A 26,316-nucleotide genomic window follows, 5' to 3' on the forward strand; every position below is an offset into this window, starting at 1 on the left:
GCATAAAGTGAGGCTTCAGCGCAGCTGAGACAAATTCAGGGGAGAGTCCTGTTTGTCTGTGTCTTGGTGAATAGTCCGCACTGCTCCAGGTCAGGGGTGAGGGGATGCAAAGTAGGAAGGACAAGAGAGCAGAAGCATTCCCCGGGATGCAGCCAGACAGAGAGCCAAGGTGGGGCAGGGAGACACCTGAGGGGGTGAATGTGGCTGGGAAGTCCAGCTCGGTCGTGAATTCTTCAAGTGTCCATCTGACTCTCAGGGTTTTTGCATTGAGCAGCCTATGTTTGCCTGACAGGGTGCTGACCAGCTGTGTTTATATTACGTCAGCACAACCTCAACCCCAAAGAAGCAAATCCACTCCCCCCCTTTATGGCCAATAGTGACTGATCTCTAAGGCCTGGGTGACAGTAGCTACAGCAATGTCAGTCTATAGTAAAAACTCATGCCCAGATCATGGGAGACAATCAGAAGGTCCATCCATTAAAACACTTGGTTTTAGAACTATATCCATATAATAGCTACATTTTAGCTACAGGAACATATCTTAAGACTTTTACAATGTTGGATGTCAAACATTTTAAAAAATTCTATCAGTCTCTTATCCCGACACTTAACACTCTTCCCCTTGGGAACGATACCTAAAAGCCCCAGAAAAATAAATTTAGCCATTCTCCCAAGAAGATTCCACATAAAGAAACTCTGGTATGTGCACTGAAAGAGACAGGAGACACAGAGCAGAGGGACAGAAAGAGCTGCAGAAAGGGCCACACAGGAACAGACAGAGGCCCCATGGCCACGGGTCACCAGGCGAGGGAAACCATGCCCATACCCAGTGCACATATGAGATGCAGCCCACACCCAGACGTGAACCAGAACCAAGGGCTAAAGCCCATGGTCAGGGCAAAGCCCCAGTGGTCAGGGCAGAGTCCTCTGTGCTTCGGGGGAGCAGAGAGAGACTGAGGAGAGGCCATGGGAAAAGCTATTAGGGAAGGGAGGGTATATGGGAAGAGAGGCCAAAGCAGCAGCTGTTACTTCTTCAGCCAAGAACATTCCACATGAATGCCAGGATCTGGTTGGATTGTGTGCATGCGTGCATGCCTGTTTGGAGCATGTGTTTACATAAGTGTAAATTTATCTCTGTGTATCTGCTCTTCACCTCTTGCACTACAACCCTCCTGCCTTCTTCCTCGCCTCCCACTGGCACAAGGATGTCAGACTTTCCTACATTTCTTTGTAGCATTTCTAGATGTTTCAAACACTGCTGCTCTCCATTCTGACCTTTTGACACCCGTGCCAAACATGTCATTCTCATCCACTCAGCTCCGCCTTCTGCAGGCCTTGCTCTGGCTCATGGGATGGTTTCAGTACCTGAAGGATGTTTGCTTTCCTGCCCAGCTTCTCCCTTGGAGATTTCAGTCCTCACCCACACGCTCCAAAGCCCCCCTTCTCTTATCCACATCAGCCCCATGGGCCAACAAGGCTGCCGACACCCCAGCCCAGGGGGCCTCCCGTTTCCTATCACAGCTTCCTGGCCTGTATGGACTTCTTTCTGCCCTTCCTCACTTCATTTAGTCCACTGATCTGCTCAGACTAAAGCACGGGCGTTGGAGTTAGAGAAAGCTGGGCTGAACCCGGTCTCTGCCATATACTACCTGCGCACAAGTTCTCTAACTGCTCTGAGCCTCGTCTAGAATCCTTCCCTCATGAGGCTGTGAAATCACACAGGACGGCTGTGTCATTGCGGAGCCGCCAACAGGGCCCTTCCCTGCCTTCGCTGCTCCAGACAGGACAGCTCGCCACCTCTCTCCCAGACAAAGTGCTCTCCAGCTTATTTCTTTAGCTTCGTTAATTTATTGTCATACCACTATGTGCCAGGCACTGTTCTGGGTACTGGGGATAGATACAATGTGAACAAAACAGACCAAGATCTCAGCCTGCGGAGCTCACACCGGAGCTCACATTTCAGAGGAGTCCAGCATCCGTCAACAGATGTATTAACATGCAACAGAAATAACAACTAACTCTTAAGTGTCCAAACAGAATTTTGTCATCTGTTCAGTGTAACACAGAAGCATGAAGATTAGGAGCATGCATTTAGGAGTCAGTTCAAACCCAGTATCAGTCACTTAATAGCAAATGATCTAAATTTCTCCGAGCCTATTCTCTCACCGGCAAAACGGGAATGTTATTACATGTCTCAGAGTTAAGGATTAAATGAGATTGTACGTGGAAATCATTTAGCACAGCTCTTCACACACAGGTATTAAGTAGGTTTTATGTACAATAAGACTAGGGTAGGTATTACAGGCAGACCTCATTTCATTGGACTTCCCTTTCTTGTTTTTTGTTTTTGTTTTTTACAAATTGAAGGCAAGACCTTCCACCAGCAAAAAAGATGATGGGCTTTACTGCAACACCGCTTTATTGCGGTGGTCTGGAACCGACCCGCAACGTGTCCGAGGCATGCCTGCACTGACCTCTGCTGATACCTCTCTTCATTGCTTTTCATTCTTCTGCGGAGCCACAAAACCACGTGGCTATTCTGCCTACAATCATCTCTTCCTCTTTAGAAATCTCTCCTGTATTTTTAATCATATACAAAGTTTGCTGATTAACTTTTCCCGTTGCTGCATTTTGTCTCATTTCTTTTGCATCCTGCTTTCCTAACTATGTTATAAAGTCCTTGAGGCAAGGGGTCATGTTTTGTTTGATTGTATCTATTTCCTGTATCCCAAGCTTTGATGCTGCACTCATACTACACCTCTAGGAAGACCTGATTGACAGCAACTGGGAAAAGCAGGTGGGGAGAACTGGGGGTCTAGAGGTGCTGGGAAGGGTGGCAACAGGAAGATGAGCAGACACAAAAGGGAGGGACAGTTTTGGCTCCCATTCGACCTAGGGTCCTGTTGAGCTGCCTTTACCTCTGTCTTTCCCATTCTGCATCTTCTCTTCTTCTTCCTCTGCACCTTCCTCTGCTGTGAAAACAAGTCCCAGGAGGCTGTGACCCTTCAGCACTGGACAAGCACAGAAGAGGGGGAAGGGAGTAACTCAGGAGGCATGGGATGAAACCCTAGCTAAGGGCTCATGGCTGCAGCCTCCGGGATGCCTGCCTCACCTAGTCTGCACCCATGTGGTCAGTCCCCTGCACTGTGTAGCAGGGCCTACTCAGAAGTCCTGAGCCCACAGAAGCGGTCTGATGTCACCTGCAGTGCTGCTGGCTTCCCTGGTGACCAAGGTGGCTTCTCTGCGCTCGTTTTCCCTAAGGTGATGACATCTATTAGGGATACATCTAATATCAGGTTGAAGAAAGCAACCATAAAGGTACACAGTGGGGAATACCTAGATGAACACTGGTTTCCATAAAAAACCAGAGGTTTTAGCTGACAACAATCTTTTTTTTTTTTTGCATTTTTCTGAAGCTGGAAACAGGGAGAGACAGTCAGACAGACTCCCGCATGCGCCCGACCCGGATCCACCCCGCACGCCCACCAGGGGGCGATGCTCTGCCCATCCTGGGTGTCGCCATGTTGCGACCAGAGCCACTCTAGCACCTGGGGCAGAGGCCACAGAGCCATCCCCAGCGCCCGGGCCATCTTTGCTCCAATGGAGCCTTGGCTGCGGGAGGGGAAGAGAGAGACAGAGAGGAAGGCGCGACGGAGGGGTAGAGAAGCAAATGGGCGCATCTCCTGTGTGCCCTGGCTGGGAATCGAACCTGGATCCTCCGCACGCTAGGCCGACGCTCTACCGCTGAGCCAACCATCCAGGGCTGACAACAATCTTAAAGTGATTGAACAGGGCACTGTGGCCATGTGAGAGAAAAATGAATGCCATCTAAAGTTGCTTTACGGGCCAGCTCAGAAAGGTCACGGTCCACTGTGCTCTGTGGGGAGAAGACCCCTCCCCGTTTCCCCATGACATGAAGTATGCTCAGCCCTGGGAACTCACTCAAATTGGGGACTTGAAACACTTGGCCACATCCCAGTGTGGGCAAGCAGGACGGCAAAGTGAAACCATGTTACATCAGGAATAGCTAAGAAACCACAAATAGTTGACTAAAGAGGAATAGGCTTAGGGAGAGCCTTGTTATCTGCCATCAGATATTTGAGAGGCAACATGGGAAATTGAACTTTCTCTGGGTAGCTTTGGAGAGTAGAATGAAGATAAACTGGTTATAGAAAGGCAGGTTTTGACACCTTGATCAGAAAGAACTTCCCAGTGATGAGAGCTGGTCATGAATGAGCTCACTGCAAATGCTCAGAGGACTTTTATATGGGGAGGCAAGCTGGAGAAAATTACTTTTAAGGTCCTATCCAACTCTAAGATTCCATTATTTGTGAAAATATTTCAAAACAGTTGAAGAGGGCAAGCTAGGGATATGAATAGCTAGGTGCACAGTGTAAAGAATATATGTAAAGATAATCTAACATGTACTCTCATCCTAATGGAACCCTCCACAGTGACAGTGAACATGTGTTGGCCCTGGGCATGGCTCTTCTAGTCACTGAGATCCCGTGCCACATGTGGACTCCATCCACATCTACTACGGGCTTCAGTGTTTGAGAGCAGAGCATCAGTGAAAGGGGACCTCGTGGGACTGCAGATATGACACTTTGTCCTGTGTGGGCATAAGGGCAATGATAACAGCATTGACTTTATGTTCTTAAGACTTTAGTTTCTTGGGTTTTTAAATTTTATTTATTTTTAGAGAAAGTGGAGGGAAGAAGCAGGAAGCATCAACTCGTAGGAGCTGCATCCCATATGTGCCTTGACGGGGCAACCCTGGGGTTTCGAACCAGCTACCTCAGCATTCCAGGTTGATGCTTTATCCACTGGGCTACCACAGGCCAGGCAAAGACTTAAGTTCTTTGCCCCTTCATGCTGTATAACTTTAGGCAAATTACTTTTCTGATAACACTGGGGAACAATTTCTTTTTCATTTTTGGTTGCATGAGGTTTTAGAACTGTTTCTATATATTTCTGCATCACTGATTCCAAATCTGAAATCCGTTTTTTGGTGCATGCTCTAGTTTTTATGCAATTTTAATTTCTTTTTGTTACAGTTAATGGCATGCATTGGTTTTTAAATTGGAGTTAAAGGGCAATGACTCTTGGACTGAATATAACCACAAGGCAATTAATGTTTTACAAACATCACTTTTACATCATTGTAGTTGTTTTTAAATGTAAAAAATTATTATCTGATAAAAACACCCTCTTATTTTAAGATTGAATCATGGCTTCTTTGAGTAGGCATAAATGTAAGAATAGTCCTGACACCTTCTGTTATATATGTGGCTGTTACACACTTCAACATCAAAGGCGCAATATTTCATCATTTGTGACACATGCATATATTGACTATTTTCAAGTTCTCCTTGGCGATCAAGACAAGAATTGGGCTCCTCATATTGTGTGTCATAATTGTGAGGAAATGCTTCGTGACTGGACAAAAGGAAAACGCAAAGGAATGCCTTTTGGTATTCCCATGGTTTGGCGTGAACCTAAGGACCACAGCAGTGACTGTTATTTCTGTCTGATCCATACAAAGGGCATCAGCAAGAAAGAGCAGCATATGATTGCATATCCTAATATTCCTTCAGCAATACAACTTATCCCACACTCTGAGACACTCCCCGTTCCAGTTTTCAATGGTTTTATTTCTTCTAAGGACGAAGAAAGTGAACATGGTGATTTTGATAAGATGCATGAGGAAATGGTTGTAGAATTTGAAGGGTCTTCTTCTGATGCCAAGCAGTCATTAACCCCTCAGCAGTTTAGCCAACCTGAACTGAATGATTTAGTAAGAATGACATAAAAATTGTCCTTGACTTTCTGAAGTATGAGAAGCATAACTGGATCATTTGTGTGGATCTTAAAGTGGTAAATTTCCTGTTAGGACAACAGACAGGTTTCACGAAGAATCCTTGCTTTCTGTGTTTGTGGGACAGCCAAGCTCGGGAGAAACACTGGATACAGAAGGAGTGGCCAAAACATGAAGCTCTGGAAGTAGGGATGCAAAATATTGCGAATGAACCTGTAGTTAATTGAGACAGGATCATTTTTCCCCCACTTCACATCAAACTTGGCTTCATGAAGCAGTTTGTTCAGGCTTTGAAAAGAAAAAGTGAATGCTTTCAACATATTATTTCTGCTTTTCCTACCTTGTCTTTTGAGAAGATAAAAGCAGGTGTATTTGATGGACCTCAAATTCAAACCCTCATACATGATGAAGAATTTGCCAGGAAGATGAATAAGGAGGAGAAAGCAGCATGGCAGTCTTTTGTGGCAGTTACAAAGAACTTCCTTGGCAACAAAAAAGCAAAAACTACAAACTTCTGGATCAAAGGATGCTGTTGGCTTTCCACGACACTGGATGTAACATGAGCGTTAAGATTCACTTCCTGGCCTGACCAGGCGATGGCACAGTGGATAGAGTTAGACTGGGATGCAGAGGACCCAGGTTCAAGACCCTGAGGTTACCAGCTTTAGCACGGGCTCATCTGGTTTAAGCAAAAGCTCACCAGCTTGGACCCAACGTCGCTGGCTCGAGCAAGGGGTCACTCGGTCTGCTGAAGGCCCATGGTCAAGGCACATATGAGAAAGCAATCAATGAACAACTAAGGTGTCGCAATGAAAAACTAATGATTGCTGCTTCTCATCTCTCTCCATTCCTGTCTGTCCATCCCTATCTATCCCTCTCTCTGACTCTTTGTCTCTGTAAAAAAAAAAAAAAATTCACTTCCTGAACAGTCACCTTGATAAGTTTCCCAAAAATCTTGGAGCTGTTAGTGATGAGCAGACTACTGCTGGAGCATCAAACGAGATTGTCCTCAACAAGTACACAAACGCAAGAGCTACAAATGCAAATTTTTGCCTGAATATAATTTAAATAAGTTTTGCGCAAATTTTATGATTAAAATGTGTTTTAATATGTACTATTTCGAAATTGTAGACAAAATCTGATGCAATCATATCTTTTAGTGTATTTATTGCATTATATAAATTATTATATTTTCACAAAGATGATGCCCAAAAAGACATTCTACTTCATTATGTTAAACTAAATGTTGAAAATCTTACAATAAGGCCCTGGCCGGTTGGCTCAGCGGTAGAGCTTCGGCCTGGCGTGTGGAAGTCCCGGGTTCGATTCCCGGCCAGGGCACACAGGAGAGGCGCCCATCTGCTTCTCCACCCCTCCCCCTCTCCTTCCTCTCTGTCTCTCTCTTCCCCTCCCGCAGCCAAGGCTCCATTGGAGCAAAAGATGGCCCGGGCGCTGGGGATGGCTCCTTGGCCTCTGCCCCAGGCGCTAGAATGGCTCTGGTCGCGACAGAGCGACGCCCCGGAGTGGCAGAGCATTGCCCCCTGGTGGGCAGAGCGCCGTCCCTGGTGGGCGTGCCGGGTGGATCCCGGTTGGGCGCATGCGGGAGTCTGTCTGACTGTCTCTCCCTGTTTCTAGCTTCAGAAAAATACAAAAAAAAAAAAAAAAAAAGAAATTAGCAAATATCTGGCAGCTACCAAACTGATGGAGTCATAAGATACATAAAGATAGGATGACCTGGGACCCTGGCCGGGTGACTCAGTGAAAGAAGCATCGTCCCAGCACGCTGAGGTTGCGGGTTCGATCCCCGGTTAGGGCACAGTCGAGAAGCAATCGACGAGTGTACAACTAGTGGAATGACGAACTGATGCTTCTCTCTCTCTTAAATCAATGGAAAGAAAAAAGATACAACATGGGAATAGCCGGTAATTTTCTCTCTCTTTCCTGGGTTTTGTGTAAGGGGAAATGTGCCATGGGGTCAGGGTCTCTGTAAGGCACTGAAATGGCTACGTGACAGACAGGCTGACAAGGAAGTCAGAGATGGGACTGAACATGAGGAGGGATGGAAGCAATAGACTCAGGTCATGAACTTGAAGTGAAACCAGACCTTAGTCATGGACAAAAAGAGAGAATAGGGTTGCAAACCAGATCAGACAGGAGGGAGAGAAAGGCCCAGGGGAGAAAGTCCAGAAGCTTTAAGTGGCTGATTCGGCCACAATCATCCAGGAAAGCTTCAGGAGCAGGGGTCAGCCTAGGAGAGAGCGGCTAAGGCCGGGCAGAGAGGGAGCACACACTCACTGAGGAAGGAGCCCCATGTACTCAGAGATCTGACTTTCTTAAAATTCTGAATCGTGTTCGCTCTACAAGGGGTATTCTGAAGAGAAACCTAATGTGTAACTCTCGCTAAGTGATCACGCCTGCGAGAGAGACCCTCTGGGTGAAGACCCCTGCGTGCTTCTAGAAGCAAAGGACTGAATGGTGAAAGGAGGTGGTGTGCGCTCCACAATGAGGTTTACCACGTGCTGGGGAGGAAGGCGGGTGAGCGGGGGGCGGGGCATGAGGCCGGGTGGGAGCTCTGGGCTTCACCTGAGTGGAGCTCCTTCACCAGGGATGACATGGTGTTGGTGATGGAGTCAGCAGCCACCAGCAGGTCATTGCGGAGGTTTCTCCTCGTACCTGAGGAGAGGCAGAGATGATGGCGATGCCCGGTGGGTGGGTGTGGAGAAGAGGGCGCAGCAAATGACCCAGTCCATCAGGCCTTGGGGCCCTGCAGGATACCTATGGGACATGGCCGCAGCGCTCTACCTGCTCCCGGGCACACCAGCAGCACAGGGTGCCCAAGTCCGCCATCTTCCCCTTCCTTCTCTACCTGAAGAGCAGGACCCTATCAACTTGGTGCTTCTTAGCCATCATTAAGAGCTGGGTTCTAGAACGAATATTGCTCCAAGGTGCTCCTCTGTCTTGGAGGATTGCACTCTCCAGTACTACCACCTGCCTGGCTTCTGTCTCCACCCCAACAAACCTCCTTAGCTGCCTCATCTGCCCCCAACTACATAACATTGCTGGCAGCTAGCTCCTCAGACGACTGTGGGAATTCGACCTCGAATGTGGCGTCAGCAGGTCCCTGTTTAGAGTTCCACTCTTCCTTCTCTTGCTCGCTCATGACCTGGGGAATTTTTCCATCCAATTCCAATGGAGGAAGCAAAGCCCAAAGGATAAGGCGCTTCTCACCATCCAGAAAGGGCAGACGCCCAGGAGGTCTGCTCCCCGCACACATGCGAAGCCTGCGACCTCCTGTTGGAGACTGGCCCATCTAATGAGAAGGGGCCAGCACTTGACTTATTTGTACTGTATATAAAAACCTGATCATTTAAAACTAAACACACAGAAGAAAAGAAACTGAAATAATCTCTGTAAGAATCTTGTCTGTTTCCAAACCCGTTGGGCTTGCTGTTCACACTGCTCCTGAAACTGACCTTGTGCGAAAGCCTCCTGCATGTCTCCCCCAACTCCGCCCAGGGGGTCCTGTGGACAGTGGGTGGGCGTGGAGCCAGCAGAGGTTGAGCGGACAGGCATGGGCATAGGGCGGCTGCCTCCATGGGTGGGCGATGTATGTGGAGATCCTGTGGCCTGAGTCTGGGAAAATCAAAGAGAGAAAATGTTAGCTCAGGTATCTTACTTCTTTGAAGAGAGGAAAGGTCCTTTTCTTAGTCATGGGAGCCGGCCAACAGGGCTTCAGTTCCTGGCACAGCGCAGTGCTCGATCGCTTTTGAAAGGAGGGAGTCGGGCTGCCTCCAGGACTGGAGAGAAGAAGAAAAGGAAAAAAGAAAGGGAGAGGGGCAGAAACAAAAGGGGAGGAGGGAGAAGAATGGACTAGCAGTGGGAGGGAAGGCACAGAGGGCCGCAGGCCTTTCAGGTGGACAGACTGAGCAGGGCAGCCAGGTCGAGGGTCTAAGAGGGTCTGGGGTCACACACACAGCTGGGAAACAGTCCACAAACATCTTTCACTTGTGTTTGCACACACAGTCACGGACATTATCTCATTTGTTCCTCACAACACCTTGTGAGCAGAAAGGGCTCAGATTTTTGTATCCCTTTTACAGAAGAGAGACCAGGCTGAAAAAGTCAGAGCTTTGTGCCAGGCTACAGAGCTCGTCCCTGGGATAGCCTCCACTGCAAGGGCGGTGACACGGAGATGCACACACTGCCCTCTGCGGCCCCTGGGCCACACGCGACACCCGCCTGAGTCTGCGGCAGGGACTCAGCGGCAGGCGGCCTCCCAGGAGCCGGGTCATCGGGTCGGTCACACTGCACGTGTCAGAACACACGGTGGGTGTTCTGTGGACCATCATGCAGGGACTCAGTGAGAGTGGACGCACATTCAGTGGAAACTGAGCTTTCCCTGTGAAGCGCTCGTGGAGTCCTGGCGTAAGCGTGGGGCAGTGGGAGCCAACTGAAAAACTCTAGTTAAAGGGGGCTCACAGAGAGCGGGCTCTGCACCCCCCAGTGCAAGGGACACCAAGTGTGGCAGATGCACTCGGGTTGTCTGTGGAAGTAAAACAGGGAAAATATAAGCCAAAGTTTGCAAATGAGTTCAAATGAAGAGAATTATCTTTTTGGGTCTAGCTCAACATCCCTCCCTAATACACAAACATACACACACACACACACACACACACAGAGTCTGCCTGCACAGGCTGCCAGACTGCACACACAAAGCCTCACCTCAATGCTACAGCCAGGGTTCAACATGTTGTTCTCCCGCGTTCCTACTTTGACGTGTGTGTGTGTGTGTGTGTGTGTGTGTGTTTAGAGAAATGTAAAAAATACAGGAGGCTAAAAAGTATATTAAGTTGCCCAAATTAATAATTGTTAACACCATATCAAATTTGTTTCAGCCTAAAAACACTGCCGATAAACCTGGAGACCCTTCCACCACCAGTTCTTCCCGGCCCCAGTCCCTTCGTCTTACCCCTCCAAGGGCAAACATTATCAAGACTTCAGTGTGAAACTTTTTATCTAGGTGTATATATGTAACTACAAATAATATAAGACATTTCATGCTTTTATTTTTGCATGAACGGTCTCATACCACACATATCATTTTGCAGTTTGCTCTTATCACTTAGCATGCTTTTTGAGATATTTCTGTGACATAAATATGAACTTAGACCCTCATCTCATATTATATATAAAAACTCAGCCAAAATGGGTTATACTAAACATAAGAACTAAAGCTATAAAACTCTTAGAAGAAAAGATTAGGCAATGATTTTTTAGGTATGACAAGAAGCATAGATACAAAAGAAAAAATAAAATTGGACTTCATCAAAATTAAAAACTTATTTTCAAAGGATACCTTTAAGAAAGAAAAAGGACAACTCACAGAATGGAAGAAAAGTTTTTGCAAATCATATCTCTAGTGATTTGTATCTATATGTAAAGAGCTCTTACACTCAATAATAAAAGGACAAGTAGCCTAATTTAAATGTGGGCAATGGATCTGAATAGACATTTTCCAATAAACCCACAAAAAGATGCTCAACATCATTAACCAATAGGGAAATGCAAATAAAAACCACAAGGAGATACCACTTCACACCCATCAGGATAGCTATAATAAAAAAAGAGACAACAACAAGTGTTGACAAGGATGTGGAAAAACTGGAACCCTCATAAGCTGCTGGTAGGAATCTAAAATGGTGCAGCCACTTTAGAAAAACAGTCTGGCAGTTCCTCAAGAGGTTAAAAATTGAGTGCCATATGACCCCAAAATTCCACTCCTATGTGTATATTCCTGAGAGAAACAAAAACATACATCTACACAAATATTTGTGCACAAGTGTTCATAGCAGCATTATACATAATACTCCCAAAGGGGAAACAATCCAAATATCCATCAGCTGATAAAAAACTTAAATAAAAAGTGGTTTAATCTTACAATAAAATATGATTTGGCAATAAAATGAAATGAATTACTGATATATGCTACAAAATGGCCAAACCTTGAAAATATGCAGAGTAAAGAAGCTAGATGCAAAGACCACACAGGGTTTGATTCCATTTATATGAAGTGTCCAGAACAGGCAAATCCATAGGATAGAAGTAGATTAGTGGTTGTGTGGGGTTGGGAGGCGTGGGAGGAGGGAAGAGTGAGTGCTCAGGGGTATGGCATGCTTTTTGAGGGTGAGAAAATGTTCTAAAATTGGCTGTGGTGGTGGCTGCCCAACTCTGTGAATATATTAAAAAAACACCAAATTGTACACTTTAAAAGGATGAATAGTATGTTATGTAAATTATACCTCAATAAAACTATTATAAAAAAATACCACAAGAAAAACAAAGAGATAAGCCATATATATACTGGGGGAAATATTTGCAAATTATATCTGATAAAGAACTTGCGGGTATTTACAAGGATTTTTGGGATCTGATACTAAAAGCCAAGGCAACAAAGGCAAAAATAAACAAGTAGGACTACATCAAACTCGAAAGCTTTGCACAGCAAAGGAAACCATCAACAAAATGAAAAGGCAGCCTGACCAGGCGGTGGCGCAGTTGATAGAGCGTTGGACTGGGATGCGGAAGACCCAGGTTCGAGATCCGGAGGTTGCCAGCTTGAGCATGAGCTCATCTGGTTTGAACAAAGCTCACCAGCTTGGATCCAAGGTCGCTGACTCAAGCAAGGGGTTACTCAGTCTGCTGTAGCCCCACGGTCAAGGCACGTATGAGAAAGCAATCAATGAACAACTAAGGTGTCACAATGCGCAACAAAAAACTAATGATTGATGCTTCTCATCTCTCCGTTCCTGTCTGTCTGTCTCTGTCTATCCCTCACTCTGACTCTCTGTCTCTGTAAAAAAAAAAAAAAAAAAAAAAAGAAAAGGCAGCCTGAATGAGAGAAAATAATTACAAATCGTGTATGTGATAATGAGCCAATATTCAAAATATATAAAGAACTCATAAAACTTTATAGCAAAAACAATCAAATAAGAAGTGAGCAGAGTAACTAAACAGATATTTTCTAGAGAAGACATACAAATAAGTGGTCAACAGGTACATGAAAAGGTGTGCAACATCACGAAACATCAGCGAAATACAAATCAAAACCATGATGAGATACCCCTCACACCTGTTAGGATTATCAGAAAAGACAAGAGATAACAAGTGTTGGTGAGATGTGGAGAAAAGGGAACCCTCCTGCACTGTTGGTGGGAATGTAAGTTGGTACAGCCACTGTGGAAAACAGTATGGAGGTTCCTCAAAAATTAAAGATAGAACTACCACATGATCCAGCAACCCATATGTGGGTAGATATGTAAAGAAAATGAAAATAGGATCTTGAAGAGGTATCAGTACTTCCATGTTCACTACAGCATTAGCTAAGGTATGGAAATAACCTAAGTGAATGAATAGAGAAGATGTGGTATATATATATGTACAGTGGAATACTATTCAGCCACAAGAGAAAGGGAGTCCTGTTGTTTGTGATACCATAGGTGGACCTTAAGCGCATTACACTAAGTGAAATAAGCCAGATGGAAAGACAAATACTGACTGGTATCACTTATATGTGGAATCTGAAATGTGTCAGACTTATACAAACAGAAAAGAAAAGTGGTTACCAGGGGCTGTAGGGTTAGGGAAATAGGGAGAGGTTGGTAAAAGGGTACAAACTTTCAGCAATTAGATAACTAAGGTTTGAGGATCTAATGTAAAACATGGTGACTATAGTTGATAACATTGATTGAATACTTGAAATCTGCTAAGAGAGTAGAACTTACAAGTCCTTAAACACACACAAAAAGATGTATATGTGAGGAGGTGATGGATTTGTTAATTAACTAGATGGGGGGGATCCTTTCATTACGTCTATCCAATCACTCCTACGTTCCCTTGAAGTATCTTACAATTTTATGTACGTTATTCTTTTTTTTTTTTTTTAAAGTTTTCTTTTTTTTTCTTTTCTTTTTTTTAATTTTTTTAATTTTTTATTTTTATTCATTTTAGAGAGGAGAGAGACAGAGAGATTGAGAGGAGAGAGAGACGGGGGGAGGAGCTGGAAGCATCAACTCCCATATGTGCCTTGACCAGGCAAGCCCAGGGTTTCGAACCGGCAACCTCAGCATTTCCAGGTCGACACTGTATCCACTGCGCCACCACAGGTCAGGCCTGTACATTATTCTTACGTAAAGATGAAATAAAAAATATAAGCTCAAAAAGGAAAAAAATAAACCCTTCTGTCTAGAACATAAAAGAACTCTTGCAACTGAACAATAAGACAACACAATTACAAAACAAAGACTTGAATAGACATTTCACCAAAGAAGATGTACAAATGGGCTACTAATCCACGTGCAAAATACTCCACGTGAGTAGCCAGTAGGGAAATGGAAAGTGAAATCACAGTAAGATGCCCTTATCCACGGACCTGTTGCAAGCAGTGAGGCTCACAAGGGCGGGGACAAACCCTGGTGCCCTGCCTCCGACAGGCAGTGAAATGGTACCACCACTCTGGAAAACAGTGTTGGCAGTGTCTTAAATATTAAACATAAACTTACCATATGTCCCAGCAATTTCACTCCTGAGTATTTACCGAAGAGAAATAAAAACACATGTCTTCCCAAAACCTGTACACAAATGTTCATTAGCAACAGTTTAATAGGCCAGAAGTGGAAATAATCCAAAAGTCCACTGGCTGGTGGCTGAATGAACAAAATGTGGTTTACCCAAATAATGGAATACTACAAAACCTCTTTTTGCTATTTTTACTTCTGCTCAACTTTTACATAAGGAAGCTGGGAGAGAGGTTGCGAGGCTGCAGAAAAGGCACGGAAGTCTGATGTGGAGGCTGGGCTCTGCGGGGGAATCCTACGCAGGATCCGGGATGCAGGAGATCAGAGAAGCGGTGGATTCCAGCAAAGCCAGGCCCCAGGGTTGAGGGGCCAGAGTAAACATCATTGCTCCAGTTGCCTGAGCATCCCCAAGGAAGGACCCCATGCACCCCAGTAGCTGATGGTTTTCCCATAGGCCAATACTGTGAGACAAAGAGCCTAAGCTGTCTCAGTTACAGTCAGAACCTCAGTGAGATCCTGTGAGACCTTGGGTACTGGGGGAGTGTGTGAATTCAGACACCTCAGCCATGGAGCAGGGAGTACTGACTGCGAGAACCAGGCCTGCCCACAAGCAGAGGTCGCGATGGCCTCAGCACAGGTCGGGCTGGCGCTGTGGCCACTCCTCACAGACAGAACAGCACCCAGCACACGTCCCCAAGGTGTAGCACCAATCTCGGGCACATGAAGGGGGACAGAATTTCTAAAGTGACTAGCCAGCTACAGATTGGCCTGCAAATGCCCAGACTAAGTGCACAGCTCAGAAAACAAACCCTCAAGGCAGAAATCAAGCCCAATTAAAAAGAAAAAAAATTTGTTTTTGATTTATCTGAAGTTCAAACTCACTTCACTGTATGACAGTTATCTGTTGTCCCAGAGGGCCAGCCCAGCACTCAGTCCGTGGTGAGTACTCGCTGACTCTCCCGCAGTGAGACCTGAGCCAGCACCACTGCCCGAGGAGGCCGAGCAGGCAATACCTCCAGGGCGTACTCCCCCTCTCAGTCATTGGTGAGCTGTACGTGAAATACTGACACAAGATAACCACATGCAGTGGGCAGACCTCTGAGATGGCCTCCAATGACCCCTGCCCTTGAGTGTGGGCTGGGCATAGTGACCGCTTCTAACGAATCAGAAGAGAATGGCACTTCTGAGGTTCAGTTATAAAAGACCGTGACTTCTGTTTTGCCCTCCTCCCTCTCGCTCTCTCCTGATGTCTCACTCTGATGAAGCCAGCTGCCATTGCATGAGCTGTCCTGTGGAAAGGTTCATGTGGCAAAGAACTGAAAGTGGCTTCTAGCCATCAGCCACAGTGAACAGAGGCCCTCAGTTCAACAATCCACAAGGAATCTTGCCAACAACCGTGCAAGTTGTTGAGCCTTGAGGTGACTACAGTCTTGTGAGAGAGCTTGCCCCTCAGCTGGTGAGGGCAGGGCGTTGGCTAAACAGCACCTGGATTCCTGCCCCACAGAAGCCCTGAGTTAATAAATATTTGTTCTTCTAAGCCACTAGGTTTGGGGGTGAGCTGTTATGCAGCAATAGGTGACTCATATACTACGGCTGATTTTTATCTCTGTGCAATGTTAAATCAGTCCCATCTGAAGGACATTTGAGAGAGAGGGAAGGAAGAATTTTGGAATATCAGAAACCAGATCCAAAGGCTCTCACGAAGGGCCAAAGGCTCTAGGAAAGGGGACCATGGATGAGAACAGAGTCAAGGATATAGATTCAAGACATTTTTTCTGATCTGAGTTTGTGCCTAAGTCCCTGGGTACCTTATCCTGTCCTGACACTAAATCTCAACCTCTTTACTTTGTCAGTAATTACAGGACCTGGAGACAATTCTCTGCTGTGAATTCCACGACTCAGAAGAGGGGAAGCTGCAGGCTCTCAAATGGCACCATAGCTCTCACCACCCTAGGGAGGCATGTATGTAGTTCACGGGAGAGGCATGGTTTAGAAGTCAGGGGACCCGTGTCTTCCCTTCGACTACAGCACATGCATTTATTAATTTTATTTATATTTTAAGAGCGAGAAGCATCAACTCATTGCTTCACTTCAGTTGTGCACAGATTGCTTCTCTTACGTGCCTTGACCAGGGATCAGACCGGTGACCACGGGATCGTGTCAATAATCCAGCACTCAAACCAGTGACCCTGCACTCAAGCCAACGACCTTGAGTTTCAAACCAGTGATCTCAGCATGGGGTCAACACACTATCCACTGTGCCACCACCGGCCAGGTGCATTTAGATTTTTATGGGGCTCAGCCTTCTCATTTATGAACTGACAGGTATCAACTAGATGGTGTCTAAAATATTTTTCAGATCTAAAATTCTATGATTCTGACTCTTGCCAAGTTATTTCATTTCAGAAATGCCAAGTAATCATGGCTTTGTTCATAGCTTCACCACCAATGAAAGATCCTGCCATGAGTGTTCTAAGCAGCTCTCTCAGGGTCACATAATAGCATTTTCCGTACCTAGCTCACCTTTACCACAAGTGGAGTCACAGCACTGGAAATGATGTCCATTTAGGCCTCATACAAAGGAAGCCTGTGAGGAGGTGCAGGGAGCAGGCTACTGCGCAGAGGATGGGGCTATTTCAAGAAAGACAGGACCTGAAATAAGGTCCTTCCAATGTCCCAGGTCCCGTGACTTCTAAGCCCCTCCCACTGAAGCATACCGCGCCTCCTTAAATGTATCAACTGGAGCGTACTGCACTCGTACAGCTCAAGACAGTGCTTGCGCGTAGAGCAGCGCTCTCGGCAAGCTGATGACCACTCAGGACCCGGGGCAGGTCTGTTCACTCCGTGCCCTCTTGGAAGCCTGGCCGGAGGAACACAGGAGAAACAAGCTGGAGCACTGAGCTGTGCTACTGCGCCTCGTCTCGGAAGCACAGGTGGGGTCTGCGTTCAGAGAGGCACGCCCTCCTCACGGACACCGCCAAGCACCACACTCAATGCAAACCAATCTAGAGTAAGAGGCACAGACGGAGGAGGCTGGGGAGCATCGCAGTTGGGACCTTGAGATTGTGGGAACCTGTGAATCACAGAAAAGTCCGTAAAGGTGGAGGATCTTGTCAGGGGCTCTGGGGTTGGGAATGAGCTAACCAAGGAAGATATAACTATCGTGTGCTTCTGGGTTTCAGCTGCCAGGAGAGGGGAGTTCCCCCGGGAAGCAGGGAAGCTTTGCAGCATGCTACTTGGTGTTTTGAGGTTTCTTTGATGCAAGACAGTGGAATGTTATTGAAATACAACCTATAACAAAGGCTTGAATAGAGCACAGGCCCACCACGTGTCTAACCAACAACTAAACACAATAAATGCCCTGTAACTCAGGTTCTCTGAACACAGAGGTCCCTTGTAGTTGGAAACAATTCTGCTGAAAATACAGAGCTAGAGAAATGTTATAATCTGAGAAGCTCTCTGGTCTGCTGGCTCTTCACTTCTTCTAAATCAGCAAAACTCTTGAGAACCTGAGAAAGCTATGTGTCACCTTCTAAGAAAATCACAGGGAAATTATGCTGATAATTACAGAGGGTTCACGACCCCAGGAACATAGCCTCTGGTTTAGTCCAACATTCATTTTATAGTTGAAGAGACTGAGGCTTACAGAGGTGACAGGGTCGCAAATAAACAAGTAGAAAGGCCAAGATTGGTACCTGGGTCTTCTAACTGCCTCAAACTGCTAGGAGGAACCAAGGCATGCTGGGACCACAGCACAAGGTTTCTGAGCTAGAAGGAACAGGAATTAGTCAAGACTTCCCACAGCTGAAACTCCCCAAGATTTTCAATAGGACAGTCAATTTCCAATAAATTTCACAGGATGGTCAATTTCCAGTAAGAGAAATATAATTACACCTTGGCCTCTCCTCTAGAAGACAAATCTAACATTAGAGCCAAACAGGTGTAGGGAATGCCAGAGAAGGTGACCTGAGGACACTGATTCCTCCCCACAGCTGGCGTCTGAGCCCAGACAGGCGCTCCCGTGCTGTGGGGGAGCGCAGGCCACAGGGGGAAAGGCGCTGTCATTAGCAGGAGAATGCAGCGCACTGCTCTGGGTCATGTTTAGGCATCGCTGGCATGGTACCTGACACACAGTAGGGGCTCCATAAATACTGTTGCCTTCCCTTCTTTTTCTGCATGGAACAGGTAAGAATTAAAAAAAAAAATCAACTCTTTGGTGCCCATTGTAGTCAAGTAATCAAACCCAGAGAGGCTTGTGGCAAAAAGCTTAATTTACAGAGTTAGGGCCCTCGATGGAGCGCTGATAACGGCACCCCTCCCACACACACACCCCAACTAAAACTGAGCTAAGTTATCATGGTGACAGGAAATACTTTAGTCCCCATCTCTTTCTTTTTAAAAATATTTATTTATTTATTTATTGTATTTTTCCGAAGCTGGAAACGGGGAGGCAGTCAAACTCCCGCATGCGCCCGACCGGGATCCACCCGGCACGCCCACCAGGGGGCGATGCTCTGCCCATCTGGGGTGTCGCTCTGTTGCGACCAGAGCCACTCTAGCGCCTGGGGCAGAGGCGAAGGAGCCATCCCCAGCGCCCGGGCCATCCCTTGCTCCAATGGGGCCTCGGCTGCGGGAGGGGAAAAGAGAGACAGAGAGGAAGGAGAGGGGGAGGGGTGGAGAAGCAGATGGGCGCCTCTCCTGTGTGCCCTGGCTGGGAATCGAACCCGGGACTCCTGCACGCCAGGCCGACGCTCTACTGCTGAGCTAACTGGCCAGGGCTTATTGATTTATTTTTAGAGAGAGGGAGGAAGGGAGAGGGAAAGGGAAAGAAAGAGAAAGAGGGGTGGGTTTGTTGTTCCACTTATCTATGCATTCACTGGTTGATTCTTGCATGTGTCCTGACCGGGGATCGAACCTGAAACTTGGGCATATGGGGACAATGCTCTAACCAACAAAGCTATTCAGCCAGGCTAGCCTTCATTTCTACCTCTCTGATTCATGGATATCTGCCAGGCAGCAGATGGCCTAGGTGGACAATTACCTTCCCTTTGCCACAGTGTATTTAAATTAAGCAAATTGGCCTCTTTGCCACTCACCAATTTTCAGAGACCTTTTCAGAAAAACAGAAAACTAAAAAACAACCTTGGGAGAAAGAAGGCAATCACGAAGGTGTAGAGAACAGAGATAGAAAAGAAATGGACTTTGTATACCTTTTTTTCCCTCAAGGAAAGGTAGAAGAAAAATCCGTGTTTACTATTATGAGCTGGTGCTGGTTGGCTCTGCTAGGAAAATGCAGCTGTCTCATCAGACACGGAAGTAAAAGCAGAAAGAGCAGGAGCTGATGCTGCTCTGTCTGTCTGTCCTGCTGCACGACAGGAGCCGAGCTGGCTGGGAGGCCGGGCCAGGGATGTCAGTGAGCAGACGGCGGCGGCATGGAGAGGATAATGACAGCCGCCGGCGGTGAGCGAAGAAGCAGGCTGCGCTCCCTCTGCGGTGAACTGAACTGGGTAAAGGACACTCCGGGAGACCTTCCTCTCTTAGGAAAGGTGCCCACCTGTAAGCTTAGGTGTGGTGCAGTTTTTAAAGGTACACCTGGCTTCTAAACACCACAGAGAAGGGCTGAAGTTTTATGATGTCTCCTCTCTTATCACCGTTAACACACGTTTATTTACTGTGTGTGCTGGGAAGTTAGGGCCAACGGTCAAGCCAGCAGCCAGAACCTATCAGCCATAATTTTAAAATTCAATGAGACAAATCTAAGTGCTATTTATGGGTAGGGCAAATTTGCATGGTGAGCTATGGTACCCTTCTTCAACACCATCACTCTCCGCCAAGTCCCTGGCGATCCAGAACATCGCGGTCAGAGACTGGGCTCTGCAGGTCGACACTCTGACTTGGATTCCAGTTCTGCCACTTGTTACATGTGTGATCCTTGGCAACTTACTTAACCTCTCCGGCATCTCAGAGTCTTCGTATGTAAAATAGATATTAGTCTCTTCACAGGTTGGTGAGGATGAACATACAACGCTTCACGCACCAGCTCAATCGAAAGCGACATGCCATTATTCTACACTGCAAGGAGCCGGGGGCTACGAAGGGGCAGTGTCTCCGCTCCACGGGCTCGCAGGTCCAGAGGCAGCTGGGCACGTGTGCAACCAGCGTACAAAGGAGGATAAAATCTGTGCCTTCCTAGAAGTACAAAGAAAGAGAAGCACTGGCCCGAGAGGGTTTGACTCTGACCTTCTGGAACCGGCTAGGGTTTCATAGAGATGTGGCACCTGAGAGTATCTTGAGGGGTTGAATTTCACAGGCAGAAGAGGCTCGGGAAGGGCGATCCAGGCGAGGAAAGAGCAGGAACAAAGGGACTGGGCTGAGCGAGGAGGCTGTGCTGGGGGATGAGGAGTGGTCGGGGCGCAAGGGAGCTACGGGGTAGGAAAGAGAGGGGTGGGGCACAAACATGCAGAGCCGTAAATAAACACGTTCACTTACTAGGCCGTAGAATGGGCAAACTATAGCCCATGGCCAAATCCAGCTCACCACCTGTTTTTTTAGTCCATGAGTAAGGATGGTTTTACATTTTGAAATGGTTATATTTTAAGTGGTTATATAAGTACTTACATAATATCTTTGGTTTGGCTTACAAAGCCTAAAATATTTACTATCTAACCCTTTAAAGCAAAAGCTTGCTGATCTGCTTCAGGCAGTGGCAGAGGGGGTGCATGATGTGGTCAGCGTGATCTGCCTGTAGGAATCTGGGCCAGCGTGCAGGAGGGAAGTGGGACAGGAGCAAGGAGGTCTTTTCCTAAAGACCAGGGAGAGATGATGGAGGCCGGAATTGAAAAAGACAGATATAAGCAAGCATTTGTTTGGAGAAGTCATCAGCTGAACTTGACAACTGAGCAGGAGGAGGAGCAGAGACTGGAGGAGAGCATGCGTGTAGGGAGTGCTGCAATGGAACTAACCCGGCAGGGGAGATGGACAGAAGAGGACTTGGAGGGGAAGGTGACTGCAAATCTTTTATCATCCATCCCACCCTCAAACCTCAGACTAAGGGATTCTAAGAATGCCGGGGGATCAAACTGGAGTCACAGAGGTTCCCTGGACTCAGGGCAGTGCTTCTTGATTGGTGGTAATTTCACCTGCTAGGGACCTGGGGGTAGCGACAGCTAGCACTAGGATTTGAGAGGTAGAGGTCAAGGATGCTTCTAAATACCTGCAATGCACAGAACAGCCCTTTACCCCAACCCACCCCCCACAAAGTTATCTGGCTCCATACGTCCATAGTGTTGAGGATAAGAAACCTGCCTGAGGCCTGACCAGGCAGTGGCACAGTGGATAGAGAGTTGGACTGAAAGTGGAGGACCCAGGTTTGAAACCCCAAGGTCGCTGGCTTGAGCATGACTCACCAGCTTGAGCACAGGGTTGCTGACTTGAGCCAAGGTCGCTGGCTTGAACAAGGGGTCACTCGCTCTGCTAGAACCCCCACCCCTGTCAAGACACATGAGAAAGCAATCAATGAACAACTAAAGTGCCGCAATGAAGAACTGATGCTTCTCATCTCTCTCTTCCTGTCTGTCCCTCTCTGTCTCTGTAAAAAAAAAAAAAAGAGAGAGAGAGAGAAGAAACCTGCCTGAGGGTGACTCAGAGCCATGAGGTCCTACAGAGGGTGGCCTGCCCAGAGCTGCTTTGCCTAGATGGAAGGAAGGGCTGGCCACCAGTAGCCTAGGCTCAGGTTAGAACTTTTAGGGGCCTAAGGATAAACTCTGATATCTTCTCTATATTTGAGAGATGTCCCAGAAGGCAGTAATGGGCCCAAGAGTCTCCTAGATTCTCTCTGCGTTTCCTGAAGTCTGAGCTGATTAAATACGGGAGTTGAAATCTGAAATGTGAAAGCAATGTATAAATGGCACATGTTATACATTTCAAAGTTAATAAGAATACACAGTAATAAAAGCACCAAAGGATTTACAGTTCACCAGCTTTGCAGAGCGGTGGTGAGCTGGTATGGATTCTTATTAAAGGTACCAGTTTAGCTGCAGTAAACTCTCTGAATTGCCTCTAATTTTAGAAAACATTCCCTTCCTTCCCTTTCTTTCTTTTTTAAGCATTGGGAAATCTATACTATAGCTCCAAATGAGAGTAATTCTACTTGCCAAATTATGATTAGCAGCAAATGGAGATGCGTGTAGGAGAGTCTATCGTGCCCCTTATAACATGCTTCTTTTAGCTGAAACTAAGCAAGAAGATCTTTCGTTTCAGTTAAGGACTCGGCCAGGAAGCTCCCTACCTTAGCCTTGTTGTTAATGTGGAACATCAGAACCAGCCTGAGGTCAGCTATAAAACCCGAGACATTGGCACAGCATCAGAATTTGAGGAAATGCCTACAGACACTCTCAAAGTGAAGAGTCACAGGTCTAATCCCATGCCAAGAGAGGATGGTAGGGTGAGGTCTAACAGAAAAAGAACACCAGGAATGTCTATCCTTCGGAAGGCATGGCCAACAGTCCCAGAAATAAGCCAAAGGAGTGGGCCTTGTGGAAGCAGCTGATGCCCTTTTCATGGGAGGCATTCGTTTGTCTGGAGAAGAGGGAGGTGACTGATGGGCATGCATAGACCCCAGGGAAAGAGTTGATTGATGAGTGAAAGCACAGATAATGAAGTGAGGACTAGAGGGTTTCAAAGTCACAAAAGAACACTCCAGGCAAACGAACCCAATTGAATTTCTGTGGACCCTTTTTTTTTTTTTTTTAATATATTTTTTTTATTTCATTTATTCATTTTAGAAAGGAGAGAGAGAGAGAGAGAGGAGACAGAGTGACAGAGAGAGAGAAGGGGGAGGAGCAGGAAGCATCAACTCCCATATGTACCTTGACCAGGCAAGCCCAGGGTTTCGAACCGGCAACCTCAGCATTTCCAGGTCGACGCTTTATCCACTGTGCCACCACAGGTCAGGCGACCTTTTTTGTTTATAGCCTTTCCCCAAAATAGCAATCAGTATCAGTGACAAAAGGATCAAAGAATTGTGATGTTGAAAGTTTATAAATGAGGAAATGGAAGTTTGTAAGGGTTATGTACATGTTCAGATAGAAAAGAAATGAAGTTTTGTCAACAAGATTCTATGAGTCAGATAATCTAATAGGTAGTCTGAATATTTGTCTCCTTCCTTTACTGAGGTGAGTTTGTTCAGTGGGTGGGGGTGAAGTGGCTGGATCAGACAAAGCCCACCTTTCAGAGCTGTTGGCAGTCTACTACTCTACTGGCCTGTGGTGGCGCAGTGGCTAGAGCGTCCACCTGGAATGCTGAGGTCGCTGTTTCAAAACCTGGGCTTGCCAGGTCAAGGTTCATACAGGAAGCACTCAATGAACAACTAAAATGAAGCAACTATGGGCTGATACTTCTTGTTCCTCCCCCTCCACTCTTCTCTCTGTAAAATCAATAAATAACACTTAAAAAAATTAAACCATATAAAGCCATTCAGTTCAAATTTTAGCCTCAGAGCTGAGCCTTAAGTGGGTCCAATTTAAACCTATGAGATGGCCTGACCTGTGGTGGCGCAGTGGATAAAGTGTCAACCTGGAAATGCTGAGGTTGCCGGTTCGAAACCCTGGGCTTGCCTGGTCAAGGCACATATGGGAGTTGATGCTTCCAGCTCCTCCCCACCTTCTCTCTCTCTCCCTCTCTGTCTCTTTCTCTCCATTTCTCTCTCCTCTCTAAAATGAATAAATTAAAAAAAAATTAAACCTATGAGATGGACAGAGTATATTTCTGCCTATATTCACAGAGCAGAATGTCTTACCTCATACCACAGTTGAGAAAGATTAGGAAAAAGCAATTTGTACCAATTCATGCTATGAATGGTCCTATGTATCTGTGAGGACTAGATCATGAACTCAGGACGTTGGTCATGGAGAACTCCCAGGCTATACACACAAGCGGCATATGAATGGCAGGCTTTAGTGGTCTGGGTCTAGATTCTCATTTTGCCAACTTCAAGGAGATGATGCTCTTTATACAGAATCAAAAGTCACTGAAATATACATGGTATTTAATCCCTTGTCTGCCCAAGGTCGGCTTTAAATTGACCTGAGAAATAATACACCAGCAGTGGCAATTTCTGGTTCTTAGGTTACATGGAAATCCATAAAATTAAAAAAAAAAAAAACCCAACAACATCTATTGGAGCTTTTACTGTTATCATTAAAACAAATACCCATAATGTCTGCCCCTTGTGTGAGACAATTCTCAGAAAGGTATAGGGTGTTCCCAAGTAGTTGCTTCACTCTGAGCTGGTGCATTTAGAATAGGGTCAGGAGACGCCAGACTGGGTAGATGGCTAGAACATTCCCAGCAAGTGGTTTTAACAGTCGAGTGTATCTTCGAAGTGCAGAGGGGCGAAGAGGAGGGGAACACTAGTGTTCAGCAATGACAGCTGAGGCGCTGCCCTCGGTCTGCAGGAAGCAACAGCCAACAGCATGGGGACGAGACAGCCAGGGGAGAAGCGGAGAAGGAGCCGGAAGGAGAGATCCTCCTACTAGTACGCCTAACCATTACCAGCATCTGCCTCGCTGCTTCTGGTACCTGCTCGCTCATCCTCCAGAATTCCCTGTGCCTCTTTTTCTACAGGAAAGGTAGTAGAGCCCAGGGAGAGAAGCAGGGTTAGAGAAGGAGTGTCTATGTTGACTTTATCCTGGAAGCTTTTATTGTCTGGAGTGCTGCATATATAATGGCACGTCATACCCACTGAGGAGAGAGGCATTGCCCACATTCTTAGTTACATTAATTACTGCAAGAGTTACAGTCATCCCTCGCCATATTGCGGTTCACTTTTCACGGTCTCACTATATGCAGATTTTAAATTGTATATATCTAATTTTGTATTGTGAATTTTTTGCTATATCGTGGATTTTGCAGTGTATAGGTATTTTTATATGTTTATTATTTTAATTATTTTTGTGGTAAAATTAGCATTTTGTTTTTGTATTTTTCTGAAGCTGGAAACGGGGAGAGACAGACTCCTGCATGCGCCCGACCGAGATCCACCCGGCACGCCCACCAGGGGCCACACTCTGCCCACTAGGGGGCGATGCTCTGCCCATCTTGGGGCGTCGCTCTGCCATGACCAGAGCCACTCTAGCGCCTGGGACAGAGGCCAAGGAGCCATCCCCAGCGCCCGGGCCATCCTTGCTCCAATGGAGCCTTGGCTGCGGGAGGGGAAGAGAGAGACAGGGAGGAAGGGGGGGTGAAGAAGCAAATGGGCGCTTACTCCTATGTGCCCTGGCCGGGAATCGAACCCGGATCCTCCACACGCCAGGCCGACGCTCTACCACTGAGCCAACCGGCCAGGGCCAAAAATTAGCATTTTCTAGCCTAAAAAACTGAAAACAATACTAAAAATGTAAAAAATATTAATTAAAACATTAGTATTCACTGATGACTATCCATATTGAATTTTATATGTTGTTAAAATTACGTAGGTTTGAGTGTAGAAAGTGTTTAAGAGCATAGGAAGTGTTTATAAGAGTGTAGGAAAGGTTAATAACAGTGTGGGAAAGGTTTACAAGAGTGTGGGGAGGATTTATAAAGCCTTAAAATATATATCAGTAATAAAATAAATATAAGGTCACTATGTTGCGCGTTTTTGCCTACCATGGGGGGTTCTGAAATCTAACCTCCCCTGTGATAGACAAGGGACCACTGTACATTATTCCTGTTGCCATATTTCTGACGCTTTAGATCCGGACAGCAGACTGTAACAACAATAGCTATACTCCTCCTCTGACTCAAGCATCAAGTACCAGCATCCTCACTCTTAAGAAAACTAAAATTTTTCTGCTAAGCAAACTGGAGGTGAAGTGTGGTCATGTGACTAGCTTTGGCCAATGAAATGGAGCAGAAGTGATGTGTGTCACTTCCTGAGAAATGCAT

At 46.3% G+C, this 26,316-nt stretch overlaps 1 protein-coding gene across 13 annotated transcripts in view; it reads right to left on the reverse strand.

The window, feature by feature from the left end:
- DTNB (dystrobrevin beta) overlaps positions 1 to 26,316 on the reverse strand; it is a 194,158-nt gene that overhangs the window by 2,703 nt on the left and 165,139 nt on the right. For 7 of the 13 annotated variants that reach the window (XM_066266615.1, XM_066266610.1, XM_066266611.1 and 4 more), the window contains 3 exons: positions 9,292 to 9,451; positions 8,402 to 8,491; positions 2,919 to 3,011 (listed from right to left, as the gene is read on the reverse strand). In XM_066266615.1, the coding sequence (XP_066122712.1) occupies positions 2,919 to 3,011; positions 8,402 to 8,491; positions 9,292 to 9,451 (343 nt within the window). The remainder of the gene's footprint in view (positions 1 to 2,918; positions 3,012 to 8,401; positions 8,492 to 9,291; positions 9,452 to 26,316) is intronic. The other 6 variants (XM_066266618.1, XM_066266613.1, XM_066266619.1 and 3 more) reach the window with 3 other exon arrangements.

The sequence above is a fragment of the Saccopteryx bilineata genome, chromosome 3 (genome assembly GCF_036850765.1).
Source record: "Saccopteryx bilineata isolate mSacBil1 chromosome 3, mSacBil1_pri_phased_curated, whole genome shotgun sequence".
Classification (NCBI taxonomy): Eukaryota; Metazoa; Chordata; class Mammalia; order Chiroptera; family Emballonuridae; genus Saccopteryx; species Saccopteryx bilineata.